This window comes from Pinus tabuliformis, chromosome 3_2, assembly GCF_031772625.1.
Source record: "Pinus tabuliformis cultivar Carrire ecotype Pingquan chromosome 3_2, CPIR1, whole genome shotgun sequence".
Taxonomy (NCBI): domain Eukaryota; kingdom Viridiplantae; phylum Streptophyta; class Pinopsida; order Pinales; family Pinaceae; genus Pinus; species Pinus tabuliformis.
Window position 1 is genome coordinate 1,019,213,753 of NC_142302.1, and position 14,786 is coordinate 1,019,228,538.

The window sequence follows — 14,786 nt, forward strand, 5'->3', positions numbered from 1 at the left end:
TAGTTCTGTAGTTTAAAAAGTTCAAGCATCTTTGGAAAGTTCATATTCAGACTTCAAAGAAATAGCATAGATATGTAGAGACATATTCAAAAGTATATAAAGCAGGTAAAGCTTTTTTTTTGGTCACTCCAAAAAACATAGAATACGAGAAATAAATATGCCATGTATTCAATCTGTGGCCCTAGTTTGCATGGTTGACAAATCAAATGCTGAAGGATAGAGGTTTAATCAACCAAGGCTGATTCTATTAGATTTCTATTTCTTTTCTTTGAAAATGCATCAGATATTTCATTATAAATCAATATGGATGTATATCAAGATGGTACCATCAAGGAACCAAAGAACAAGATCCCCTTTCCTATATAACCAAGGGCAGTTAGCATGTCCTCTTTGGCTCCAACTTATTGCTTCTATTAGAATTTAAAATGGCCATCTTATAAGAAATCAGTTTTGTGTTTGGAAGGTTAAGTATGTAGAAGGCTACAATAACTTAAGTTCTTGGTGTCTTTTCTGAATACTGATAACTCACTGCTGATTCATCCAGAAGCATAGATGTTGGGAGTGACAGTGCAGCAGAGCACAAAGCACGAAGTGCCAATTTCCAAAAAGTTCCATGAGCATTGTGTGTGTGTGTGTGGATGCATACATATTCCACTAAAAAAAGCATACAAGATGGTGAATTAGTTGCACAAAATATGAAAACATAGATTTTTATAGTAAATTAATGAAAATCGTTAAAAGCAATCTATTATTTAGTACACAAATAGCATCACAGATCTAGATGTTATAGCATTGTTATCGAAAGATCAACCATAGCATCAACCTTCAATTTTTGGAAGAAAATATTTGTCATCGACAAATTTTAAGAGAAAACAACCATGACATAAAACAGGGCATCATGACCAAAGAGTTGTATCATGTAATCAATGATTCAAATTTCAACCGTCATATAATGTTCAGAAAATAGCCCATAACAAAGACGAATAATTCTAAGTTCTTAAACCTAGATTCTAAATTGAAAAACACAAATAATTCTACCATCTACTAAACTTTCTTAAGCCACAAGCAATTTCTAATTTCTTCTCCTTTGGTCTAGTAGCAATAGGAATCATTCCGGGAGTGCAGGAATCATTTTGGTAGCACAGGGAATCATTCTGGGAGTGTGCTCCCCTTTGAAGCGAGAGCTTTGGGAGCAGTAACGTTTGGACAGGTGGGGCAAGCTTCAGGGCAGTGAGGTCAGAAGAGTACAAACAGTTCTCACTCCTTTGAACTTTGAAGCAGCATAATGTTTTCAAAATATTTAGAATGAGGAGAGCTTCAAACAGTTCCAGTTAATCCAGAAGAATTCAAATGGTTCTGCTACTTAAAAGACAGAAAATCATACAATACAAGAGTGGACAGAAAGGCATACCATTTCTCCTTCTGTAATGTGCCTGCGAGCAAAGAGACCCCAGCCATGTATTCCTGATTTTCCAAAGCAGACTCTCATCTTTTCTGTTACCTGTGGCATAAGATTTCAACTTGAGCTCATATCCGATAAATATGTCGAGGAAGAGATCACAAGCATAACATCTACAGTAAGGTGTTCTATAAGCATTGCAGCAATACCCGCAGATAAGAAAGGCGTTCCTTGAATGATGAAAATTCCCCTGGGTCTCTTTCCTCCTGATAATCAATAAATGATGTGAGAAACACAGCTACTTCCAAAGACTTTAGAAAGCACAACTGCATAAAGGCACCTGAAACTCTTTCTTATATATACAAGAAAACAGTGAATGTGGATCTCACCTTCAACCCATTTATAGTTTCAATGATATCTGCTGAGTGCCGACAATATCCCATAACTCTGTGGCTTATGGGAGTTATATTTCTCTGAAATGCAACGGAATAGCATTAGAAGAAAAAAATAATATTTTCTCAAAAGAAAACCTTCAAAGATCGAATAGAAAAACAATCGTGTGACCCTAGCTAGCCAGACCAGTACAGGCGACTTACGCAGCAGGAAAAAGCATGTTCACTAGAAAAACATAATGAAATAAGTAAATCAAGTGAAGAAATTAAAGTAATACCCAATAATAAACTCATGGGGATCAGCTAGGTATTTTTGTCAATATGACTGCCAACACCTTAAATAAATGGCCTATTGTCTAGGTAATTTGCCCATACATTGTATGGCCTGCAGGATAGGAAGCTCTCTAGGTTCTTCAAAGCAATGCTACAAAAATTGGACTCAGGAATAACATGGTGCAGGCCAAAATATCAGGCTCAATGAAAAACTCAGAAACAACGTGAGACAAGCAAAAAATCAGCCAGCATTAGAAAATGCAAGATATTTATTTCTTTTCAGTTAAATTTAAATCTAACCAAGAACAACAGAAAATAACCAACACTACGTTTTCCAGATGACGTAGTTGGAAGCTCCATCCAACCTGTCCTAATCCACGAAACCCAGCAGTGGCCATCTCAACGAACTGTCGAAAACTTCATCTTTCCTTCTACTTGGTTGCTACTCTGCTATTCGCACTCCCTTCTAGAGTGAGAAGATCTGCTCACAACTATTGTCGATCTACAAGGAAATTCGAACTTCTTGAGACTAGAAGTTCCTTGAGGAAAAGTTTCCCTATGTGTGTGCTCTTGTCTCTTCCACCTTGATGCTAGCGAGCTGCTGCAAAAACCTTTGCGTCCAGCTAGAGATCTGCCCAACGAAAAATCTGAGCTGCTCCCTCTGCCTCTGGAATCACTCGATTTGGAAGGATCGAATTTTTTTGCCCCTCTAAGAAAAATCGGTCTTCCTCAAGCAACTCAGCCTCCTAGCAAAAGGTTGTGCTGCCCCTGGGAACTTCGGTCTGCTGCCCACACTGAGCAGCGAAATTCCTTCTTTTCGCCTCTGATCTCTTCGGTGGATCAACTGCGCTCTGATGCCATGTGAAAGTTCTGAAAACTGGAACCCTATTGCAACAACTGATATTATTTCTCCTACAACAAATATTGAAATAAATACACTACAACATTCACAAATAAAATTATGCGGAAAAATAAAACGTTGGAAGCTATGAAATGCTAGCACACACACGTAAAATATAACACAATCACTTTTGGATAAAAGTCCCCCGAAAAACCCAATGCGGGAAAACTGGTGCAACAATGAGGGTTTTTATTATTATTCAGCAGTGAGAAATTCTTAGTACAACTAGATGTCGAAATCTAGCAATCCTATAGAGAAAAATACTAGCAAAAATCTAGTGAGGAATTTCGTCACCCCACAGGCAATCCTCGGAACAACTTGCCTTCAAAAACTCGGCCCTCTGACCCTCTGCGTCAGCCTCTACACTGCTTTGCGTAGCCTGCCTGACGTCAAGCCTCTTACTGGTCTCTGATGAAGCTATTTTGCCTTTTGTTGACAGGAAATATGCTTCTCTGGTACTTCGGGACTCCTTCCATACCTCTGGAACTGAAGACATCTCTCCCTCTTAGCAAATCGGACTTGCCTCTAGAAGTTGTTAAGTTGCCCCCGTGTCAGCTTCTCTGTGGCTCTTCTGCCTCTTTGTAAATGTACTCACTGGATCTGGAATACTTCCTCCAGCCTCATTGTCTCTGCCCCTCACTTACTGCTTTGATCTCTAGCTCTCTCTGACAACTGACTGCTGCTACTCTGGAAATCGATCTGCCAAGCAATCGAACTATTCAAGTATCTTCTCCATCCCCCTTATAATCTTTTGTTGGAGCACCAACGACCAAGATTAAAACTTAATCAATGGCTAGGATCATCTTTGGACTTAGGGAATATTTAAAAACAACTTAATAATCTAATTAAGTCATTTCTAGGCAGAATTTCCAGAAATGATTTCTGGGTTTTGGAGATCTCATGTATTCTATTTCTAGCCTCTCCACCAAATTTCATGGCTAGAACGCATTTGATGCTACAAAAGCTAACACTTCAAAGACAACAACAAATGCATCCTATTACCCCCCATATCAGTAGGACTACATCCATAGGTTTTTCACTTTGCATTATCACCATTATAAGCTCAAGGTCACAAGTCAAAGCCTTGTAAACACCATGTGAGTCTTTGTAATTAGGTGTCCAAGGCCTTGTGATGATTGGTCATGGCTTGTCCTTTTGGGCTAAGTCCACGGTCCTTTTGTCTTGTAAGGGATTGGGGAATTTTGGGTGGATATGAGAGGGACTAATGGTTTGAAGGAGCCTTGGTTATGTGGATTGATCACTGGCATATGAGCCACTCCAACCCGTGTCAAAGTGTACCTATGTTTTACCACATGTGTGTCATTGAGTTTATATGTGGCCTTGGTCTTGGTGCAGTATTTGAAATTCGTAAGACAATTCTCAACATGGTAGTCTCACAAATTCAGCATGTTTACATTTCTTGAGACCAGTGTTGTTAAAATCGCGATAAAATCGCGATTTTTTCCCCTTCCCGCTTAAATCGCGATTTTTATACGAAAAAATCGCCTACTTTTTTTTGCCGATTTTTACTGAAAAATCGCGCTTTTTTCAAAAAATCGCGATTTTTTCGAAAAAAGCGCGATTTTTAACGAAAAAATCGTGGGGGCTCAGGACAGCATAGTTTTATAACCATTTTTGGGTTTTTTCATGCAATGTTTTTTGAAAGAAACAAATAATTTTTGAGTGGGGTAGCTTAATGATCAAGTCTAGGCCCTAGTATGGATATGCTATTCATGGTAATGTTAAATTCTTAAAGTAAAAGTGACATTCTCCTTAATCTTCATTTTCATCCTTTTACTAAAAATTTTAACATTACCATGAAATGACTCAGGATGTTTGAGAGTGGTTCCAGCCTCATTGGATTTCATATGGAGAAAGTAGAATTTTAGATTTCATTTAAAATCCAGCAGACTTATCAGTTTTTCAGGATTTCAGGATTGGGAGATTGTAATGTTTCCAGGTGACACCACCTGCCCGGGCTACCCCTGCCACCAGTAGAGGACGTGGTCTACCTCCTATAGCTCCTACTTCTAGTTCTTCAACGTCTAGATCACATCAGACTCCACTGCCATTTCCACCTGCACGGGCACCAGCATCTACATCTAGAGGGAAAGGGAAAGCTGTGGCATTTTCTCGCAAGAGGGGCAGAGGAAATCAATAGGATTAGACTTTCATTTTATTGTATATGACATTATGACATGATGAGATACATTATCATATTTTTTGTTGATATTTTGAGGCTGAGTTGGGACTCAGGACTTACTATTCAGGACATGATTCAATGTTATGTGTGATTTTAGCGCTAGAAATGATATTAAACATCTTATATATTAGTTTTTTTATCATATTTATGTGTCATGTATTTATTTTATGTTGTAGATGGTTTAGATATTAAAAAAATTGAAAAAAATGAAAAAAAATGAATATTTTTGTGCCAAACGCTTTTTTCCCGCTTTTAACGATTTTTTCCGCTTTTTTCCCGGCGCCGATTAAATCCCGCTCGCGCTTTGTGCAACATTGCTTGAGACAATTCACATTTCTGGGTGCATGTGGTCCCAAAAGTCAAAAGCTCAACTTGGTCCCAAAATGCTCTGAATAAAGAGAAGATGAAATACCACAGTGAATATTTTCCGAACAATGAAGGCATTGTGCAGAACACATGGTCAAAGTTGATCTAGTGGCACATAGGTTTCTAGGTGGTAAAATAGGGGAAAAGATTAACAATGTTTTGCACGCATTATGTCAAAAAAGTGGTCTACAAAATTAGAAGGACAAAACCTAGGTTGCAAATTCCCAATATCCTCTAGGGATCTCCTAGGCATGAAGATGTGGCATATACGGTGATGATGAGGCAATGCAAGGCACTCTCTAGCCAATGGGGCTAGTGGCATATGAAATCAAGCATATTACCCAAAGGCATTGAAGATCCAAGCAAATGTGCAAAATCGACTTACTACTAACCGTTCGAGTGAAAAAAGGTAGTCGTTGGGTGTCAAAAGTAGTCACTGCAAGGTCAAAAGGACCACTTGGTAGCAAGTGGTGTATATTTGGGGTAGCATCGGATGTGCTCTAGCCAAGAAAATTGGTGGAGAGGCTAAAGCACATGAGATCTCTAAGACCCAGATATGGTTTGGGCAGATTCTAACCAATTTGGGAGATATTAAAATAATTAATATTTTTAATGGAGTTCCCGAGTCTAAACTTAGGAAAAAAAAACATTAATGGGTATTAATATAAAACTGGGTTAGAAGGGTCCAAAAGTCATAGATCAAGCCAAATCTAACCTTAACCATTGATTAGAGATTTAATCTCAGTCGTTAATGGACCAACGAGAAAAGTATAAGAGGAGGCTTGAGGGTCAATTGGAGAACACACCAAGAGAGATAAAGAATTTGATTTTCTGGGGCAGGGTTTGCTGAGGAAATCGAGTGAATGATTTGAGTTACAGCTGAGGGGTAGTGAATACATAACAAAGAGGCAGAGTTAGTACCAGGAGGATCAGCGTAGAGCTGGGAAAGGTTGACACAAAGCCAACTAGAGGCCACGTAGAGGCAGCCAGGAGCTGCGCAGAGCCAGAGAGGCCAGCATGTGAGATGCAGAGGGTCTAGGGGCTAACACAAAGGTTCTAGAAGCTGACGCAGAGGCCAAAGAGGTTGACTTAGGGCCTAGAGGCAGCGCTGGAGGATTTCATGGGACAGACTGGGAGATGGAGAGCCGGATAGGGTGACGCAATCCCTATTAGAGTGACGTAGAGCAGCAGAAGTTGCATTGTTGTTGTGGGATCGTTTATCCGGTGATTTAGCAAGAATATCTGTCTCCAACTGAGAGGTACTACTGTCGAGGGCATTCTCTATTGGGTGAGCCATTTTTGGCACCCAAGTTGAATTATGAAACTGCATAATAATAAAACCCTCTGAATAGCTGCACCGGTTTTACTGCATTGGATTTTTCCAGGGACATTAGTCCAAAAACAACGATGTCACTTGTGTGCTTATTTACTTTTAGTTGATGATCTATATGTGTTGATACTGTACTTGTATTTATTTTCAGTATTTACATGGTAAATAACTTGTTAAGTAATTGAACAAGTAGGAAGACATAAATCATATAGTACAGGAAGAATTTCTAACAAGTTAAACTTAGAAATTCCAACATGGTATCAGAGCGAGGTTTCAAATCACAAGATAACTGAAGGCATTAGCTGAGCAGAGCAGTAGCAGCAAAAACAGTTGTTCCTAGCAGAAAGCAGCAAGGAAGGGGTGACGCAAAGGGCCTACGTCATCAGTTCAAGCCAGGAGGAGGATCAGCACAAAGGAGCAGACCTGACCTACGCAGTGCCCGGTCATCTTTGTCAATCATGAAGGATCGACGTTGTGGCCAGGAGGTGCAGATTTTGCCTGTGCCGGGATTGCGCAGAGCCTAGAGGCTCAGTCCTTCAAGGTGTTGGTTAATAGGAGGCTGCGGATAATTTGCGAAGCGAATTTGGTGGGGTATTGTGGTTCGAACAGTACCTAACAGGGCAAGACCAAGGAGGAGGGATTTCCAGAAGGGAAATCGAAACTCAGAGGGAGTCGAACCGAGGACTTCCAGGAGGGAAGTAGAGAGACTCGGAGGAGTCAGAAGAAGAGCAGCATAATGGTCATGAATGGACTGAGAGATCAAGATAGGTTGGATGGAGCATCCAACTTCGTGGTCTGGAAGGCCAGGATCTTGTCCATTTTAGACAAATATCACATCAAGGACTTCGCCTTGAAAACAATAGCGATACCAGTTGACACAGCTGAAAATGAGAAGTACGAGGAGGCAATGGCTAGGACGAAGTGCATCATCCTTGATGAGGTCAAGGATCATGTGGTGTCACATATTGTTGAGAAGGACACGGAAAATGAGATGTGGGATGCCCTAAAGAAATTGTACCAACATACTTCCGTGCAAAGGAAGTTGTTACTTGAAAATCAGCTACGGCCATACCAAATGCAAAAGGGAGAGCAGATAGATGTCTTCCTCGGTCGATTGAAGGAGATCCAAGACCAGCGAACTTCCATAGGGGCCACGCCGGATCAGGAATTGATGGTGAGGGCCGCATTGAACGCAGTCTCAGAGGATTGGGAGGTATTTGTCTAAAGTATACTGGGCATGTCGAGCCTTCTAGATTGGGAGGCACTATGAGCAGTTCTTCGTCAAGAAGAGATCAGACGGGTGACAAAGGTGGGGAGTAGCGGAAAAGGGGTCAAAATCAAGGAGGAAGAAGAATATGCGGCTCTCGCATCTGCAGGAAAGCAGGAGAAGAGAAAGAAGAAGGACCTCTCCAAGGTCAAGTACTTCCATTGTGGGGAATTGGGTCACTATGCAAACCAATGTCCAAGGAAGAAGGGTAAGGGAGAGGCTTCTAACTCGAAGGCAACGCCAACAAAGGCGGAGAAAGAAGTCAAGGAGGATGACCACTGTGCCATGAGTGCTCATGCGCCACTTGAGAGGAAGTGGGGTGACATCCAGCTATAGTCTGACGGACTACAAGTGATGAGGGGCGAGATCCTTGAGGTACCCAACCTCTTGGATTATACCTTGCTACGGGAAAATTCACCAATGCACCACCCTACCACCCTATAGAAGAATAAACGAAGAAGGGACTCCCGTACCAGGGAAAATGGTCCACTTTACAATGATATAGAATGATGTAGAAGAAGAAAACACACTAGATCATAACACCAACTATGACACAACCACCTAATGATGATCCTAGACCTCCCGACACTGCCTCTTCAACTCTTGGCAGATAGACACTTGTACAACTTTTACAATGATGCTTTTACAATTACTTTGTACAATGAAACTTTTACAATGACTGTATGCAGTGTTGCCACTTGAAGACTTCATGTGGTGAACTTCTTGTTGTTGTTCTGCACCTTGATTGTTGCTTTTGTCATGCTACCCTTTCTCACTCTTCAGAACATTAGATTATGCATTGAGTCTTCTCTTAATGAATATATAATACCTGGAAAAAGGCTTCAAGGAAATACCCATGACATGATAATAGCAAAACTTACGTCATTCTGCAAAGCATATGTCAGTGCTAAACAAAAACAACAAATTAGAATATAAAGAACCTAATGCAATTAAGAGATGAACATGCATATACAAAAGATACTTACCTAGAGCTTACCTCTGTTGCATCATTTTGTTGCACCTTGCTCTTTGCTGCCCTAGAAAGTCTAGTCCTTTGCACCCCTTGACAGCACTTGATCTAGTTTTTTTTTTTGCCTTCTAGGAGCACGATATTGAATTTGATGTATCTCTGTGATTTCAGATCCCCAATATGTGATCTTCGGTCCTGTAGTAGCCCTCTGAGTCTTCTTTCCAATGCCACAGGTCTGACCCGATTTGGATTCTTCAAGGCAAAGTTATGCCCAATCTCTCACAATGACCTAATTATGGACTAGTTCAGTAGAGTGAACTTGTACGATGTGCCATGTGTCATTGTTTCCTCCTTTGGCTATGAAATTGATATACAGAAAACTACAGTTCGTGCACTATCCGCCACTTTTTACAGAATTCCAATCCGTTTCCCAGAGAGAGTTATGACGATTTTCCCAAGGTCACCTCTTTAAGATAAATTCGGGAGCCTGCACAAAACCCTAACTTCCACAGATCATATCTCCGAAAATATAGCGAACCAAGATCTGAAATTCGGTCACGACGTTCATCAAGATTTCGGCTCAAATGGGTTTTAATTTCAGCATCTAAGACTTCACAGAAATAAAGTTATAGCAAAAATTCCACGATCACTACTTTTGGAGGATATATGAGATTTCTTTTTATAGAGTTGAGAGGGGCTTCTATAGAGAATGTTGGAGGGATTTTAGGAGCTTAAAAAATTATTAATTATTGACTATTCAATGACCAAAATCAATGATAAATGCCATGCCACAACCCCATGGGGTTTTAGCCCACTAATTGGCTTTACTAACTTCAATTTTGAATAACTTACAAACCGTGAGGAATTACGAGGAGAGCTATATACCGATAGAAAGATATTTTTGAGTAGAGTATTCCTATAATGGTTATGAGATGAGAAACCATGAATGATGATGCCCAATGTGCCATGGAAGTTCAGGGTCATCCTTGGTGTTGCTTGGGTTGACATTAATGACAGCCACAGATCATTTTTAGATCAACAATCTCCCCCTTTGGCATTGATGGCAACACAAGTACTCCCCCTGCGATCAGGGCACCTCTTCCTACTACCTTCTCTCCCCCTTTTACATCAATGGAAAAGGGTAACTCCCCCTGACACACAACCATCATGTGGACCTGTACACACTTCCACTCCCCCTTTACTTTCTGAATAAAGAAAATCTAATGAGAACTTGGGAGAATCCCGAGCTTTTGACGAAGATATTCAAATGCTTCATGAGGTAAAGGTTTAGTGAAGATATCAACGATTTGTTTTTTTGTACCAACATAGTCAAATTTGATATTCTTTTCAGCAACTTGTTCTCTAACAAAATGATATTTGATCGGAACGTGTTTTGTTTTTTAATGCATGACAGGATTCTTGGAGATGCTGATGGCACTGGTGTTATCATAGAAGATGGGAATAGGCTCACTGAATTGTGAGATCTTGCAAAGTTTGTTTCATCCAAAGGACTTGAGTACAACAAGTTGTCGCTGCAATGTATTCTGCTTCTGTTGTAGATAACGAGATTGAGGTTTGTCTTTTGCTCGACCATGATACAAGACAACCACCTAGAGAGAATGTTGCTCCACTAGTACTCTTACGATCATCAACGCTTCTTGCCAATATGCATATGTAAAGGCTTGAATAATGAGATTGTTGCCCTTGTGATACCACAAGCCATATTCTGTTGTGCCCTTTAGATATCGAAGAATTCTTTTGACGGCAATAATATGTGATTCTTTTGGTGTTGCATGGAATCTTGCTACTTGTCCCACTGCTTGCATAACATCTGGCGGGGAGGCCGTTACATATAGAAGACTACCAATCATAGATTTGTACAACCTCTGATCCACATCCTTAGACGAGTCGTCTATGCTCAATTTTCAACCTGTTACCATTGGAGTAAGGACAAGTTTGCAATCTTCCATTTTGAATTTCTTAAGCATTTCCTTGATGTACTTGGCTTGACATATAAATATTCCTTTCTGTTGCTGAGATATTTGAAGCCCTAAGAAGTATGTCAACTCACCAAGTAAAGACATCTCGAACTCACTTTGCATCTTTGTAGCAAAGTTCTTACTTAGTCGATCATCATTGCTACCAAAGATTATATCATCCACATATACCTCAACGATTGTTAAATTATCTTTATCTATTTGTACGTAAAGATTGCTATCAGCAGTACCTTTCTTGAACCCTTGTTGACGTAGATATCCATCAAGATGAGCATATTGTGCTCTGGGAGCCTGCTTGAGACCATACAGAGCCTTCTTTAACCTGCAAACATAGTCTTCTTTTTCTGATAGTAGAAAACCTTCAGGTTGTTCGATGTAAACTTCTTCTTCTAATTCGCCATCTAAGCCTTTTGTTCTCATAGGACCACATAGATCAGTATGTAACAATTCCAATTTATGTGATGCAAAGTGTTCTTTTGTTTTAAATCCGAATTTTGTCTGCTTGTCGTGCCGACAGGCCTCACATAGTGTGTTGGAAGGTTTTGAGATTTTCGGCATTTCTCGTACTGCTTCCTTTTTGCTTATCCTGACAAGATTGTCAAAGTTTATGTGACCCATTTGTTTGTGCCATAACCAACTTTCATCTTCTTTAGCTAGTAGACATGCTTTAGTTGCTTCATCCATAACATATATGTCGTTTGGAGCTCGACTTGTTGTAGCCACAATTTTACCATACTTGCCTTTCCTGATTTCACATTTTGTGGAGTTGAATAGCATTGTGTGTCCTTGTTGTCCAACACTAAGCAGATTGTGATTCATGTTTTCAACCAATAGAACATTCTTGGCTAGAGCATATTTGCTTCCGAGATTGACGGTACCTGATCCTATAACATTTGAAGATCCATCATTTCCAAAGGACACAGTTCCATCCTTCTTCTCTTTCAGAGATACAAATTTCTTTCTATCTCCAGTCATATGCGTTGAGCAACCACTATCAACATACCACACATCTTTGTTGTTTTGAGCCTTGAGAGCGAGAGCACAATTATCAGTCTTCTTCTTCTTCCATGTTCGTTCGTTCTGTGGCTTCGAAGATTCTTCTGGAGGATTTTCAAGTCTGCAGTCTCTGGCTATGTGTCCAAAGTTTCGACATTTGTAACATTCAATATTATTTCTTAAATGTTCAAATCTATTGATGTTTCGTTGAGCCCTGGGAGGTTCATATTTGACAGATCTCCTGGAATTGTATTGGTTCCTAGGGTACGTGCGACATTCTGTTAGGATATTCCGACACATAGGATATAGTTAAGTTCAACTTGGTCTAGTATAGAGTTAGGTTAGAGTTAGGTAAAGTGTGTTTCTTTACCGTTGTACTTTTTGTAACTTACAATCCGACGGTCACGATATGTAGTGATCCGACGGTTCACTCTCACCTCGGTATTACCGACACTTGATCCGTGGCTTGACACCCGATTGGTCCATGAGTTCTATTTAAAGCGCATGGAGGGTCATTGTTCGGGTAATCCGTGCATGAGAGAAGCTTATGTAAATTTTCATTCTTTGATTAATAAATTGTCTGTACCCACGTTGGGACAGGCCGTGGACTGTTTCCCTCCTTGCACTCTGAGGGTTTTAACCACGTCAAAAATACTGGTGTATTGATTTGAGATCTGGTTGTGAGCGGTGTCCTTTTGGTATTCTTTCTGAGGAACTTACCCTGTAAATTCCTACATGGTATCAGAGCTATTTGAGGGCCGCGTCCGTTGGTGATCCAAATCTGAAGCCGGTAGAACTGCATGCGGCTGTCGTTTCCTAGATCTGCTGTTTCTGACTGCTTTCGGGCCGAGAGGACTGCTCTGTTGCGTTCGGAGCATCTGTTTCAGTGAGGAACCCCTTTCGTTTCACGCGAAAAGGTTTCCGGTAGCCCTAGCTGCGTCATTTTTCAGATCGGGAGGTATACAGTGTTTTTTTTGCAGTTTACTGTCATTTTCTCTCTGCTTATTTCGGTTTCGGTTTATTTAGCCTTTTTTTTTCCGGATCTATACCTTTCATTTCTGCGTATGCTCTTTGCCCTGCGACTCTGTGCGATCTGGGCAAATCAGAAACAGAAAGAAAGGATTTTTCTCATGCGTATGCTCTTTTCCCTGCACCTTAGTGTGATCTCGGAAAATCAGAAACATTGAGAAAAATATTTAGTTTTTCGGCTAAAAGCTAACTTTGAGATTTTTTTTAAATTTCTAGTTTTTTGGCTAAAGCTAACTTCGAGCCGTAAGGTTCGTTTTTCTTTGCATATTCGTGTTGGGTTTTGTGTTTTGTGTTTTGTAGGGGAAAAGAGTCTTTCCAAGGCAAGCACGCAAATCGAGGCCCCCCCCCCCCTCTCTCTCTCTCTCTCTCTCTCTCTCTCTCTCTCTCAAATATTTTGTATAGATCAATTGGTTCAAAGACCTTTTAAGAGAGTAGAGGTCTTGGGTTCAAGTCTCCATTTTGTGGGGGCGGATTTTTTCATTCCCGCACATTCGCGCACTTTGCCGGCAACGTCAACAATTTTTTTTCAAAAAGCCATAACTTCTTCATCCGGAAGCCTTTTTCAGAGCCGTTTTTTTTAAAACCGCCTATTTTTTCGAGATCTATCCATTGGACCACTTACTTTCAGCATCTTCAGCTTCAGTTGTTTTTCAAAAAATGGAAAGTCCATGCCAAGTCATTCTTGACAGCACTAACTACTTCCAATGGGTAGCCTACATGGGAGATTTACTTAGAAGTAAAGGTCTCTTCAGAATAGCCACAGACCAAGAGAAGAAACCCAAAGATGAAGACAAGGCCGAAAAATGGGAAAATCGACAAGATCAAGCACGTGGTTTGATAGGAATGTCTGTTTCTCCTGATCTTAGATTCCACATTGCAGAAATTGAAACTCCTCATGAAGCATTAGAAAAACTTGCTAAAGTTTTTGGGATTAAAAATGAAATTAGAGCCCATCAACTTGAGAATGAGTTGCTTACTTTGGATCCTAATAATTTTTCTTGCATTGAAGATTTCTTGTCCAAATTCAAGACCCTTAGATATCTCTTGGAAGGTGTTAAAGTTAAGAAAGAAGATGGTAACCTTATTTATTCCATCCTTACTAAGTTGGGACCAGCCTACTCTGTATTTGTTTCCACTTTCCATTCTACCAGGGAAGCTTTCATTTGTCAAGGCAAAGACTACAAGCCCCTTCCTTTGACTCCTTTTGTGATTCCTTAATAAGAGAACAAGAAAAACTCTTACACCTTGGTCTTCTTAATCTTGGAAACTCTTCCTCGAAAGCGTTAGCCGCCCAGCAGCAACCAAATTCAAAGAATCCTAAGAAGTCTTATCCTCAAAGAATGGTCCTAAACCAACTCAGCCTCAAGATGAAAGATCATTTCAGCAAAATGACAAGACCAATAAAAACAAATGGAAGAAGACTGACAGACATTGTAACTTTTGTAATCGAGATGGCCACTTAGAATCTAAATGCTTTAAGAAGATGGAAGCCTTGGAAGCCGCAATGAAGAAACATAACATCCATCTGGAGCCTACTTCAACTTCAACTTCCGGAACGGCACTTTCTGCATGTCATCGTCAATCATCTCAGTCTGGTTATGCATTAAATGTATCTTCTTCTTCTTCTCATTCTCATGAGTGGCTCATTGATTCTGGAGCCTCT

The 14,786-nt window shown here is 40.3% G+C and overlaps 1 protein-coding gene across 4 annotated transcripts in view; it reads right to left on the reverse strand.

Annotated features, from left to right (window-relative positions):
• The window catches only part of LOC149184051 (histone-lysine N-methyltransferase ATX5-like), a 274,187-nt gene that overhangs the window by 25,709 nt on the left and 233,692 nt on the right, over positions 1-14,786 (reverse strand). For all 4 annotated transcript variants that reach the window (XM_089417380.1, XM_089417381.1, XM_089417382.1 and 1 more), the window contains 3 exons: positions 1,789-1,872; positions 1,609-1,665; positions 1,412-1,501 (listed from right to left, as the gene is read on the reverse strand). In XM_089417380.1, the coding sequence (XP_089273506.1) occupies positions 1,412-1,501; positions 1,609-1,665; positions 1,789-1,872 (231 nt within the window). The remainder of the gene's footprint in view (positions 1-1,411; positions 1,502-1,608; positions 1,666-1,788; positions 1,873-14,786) is intronic.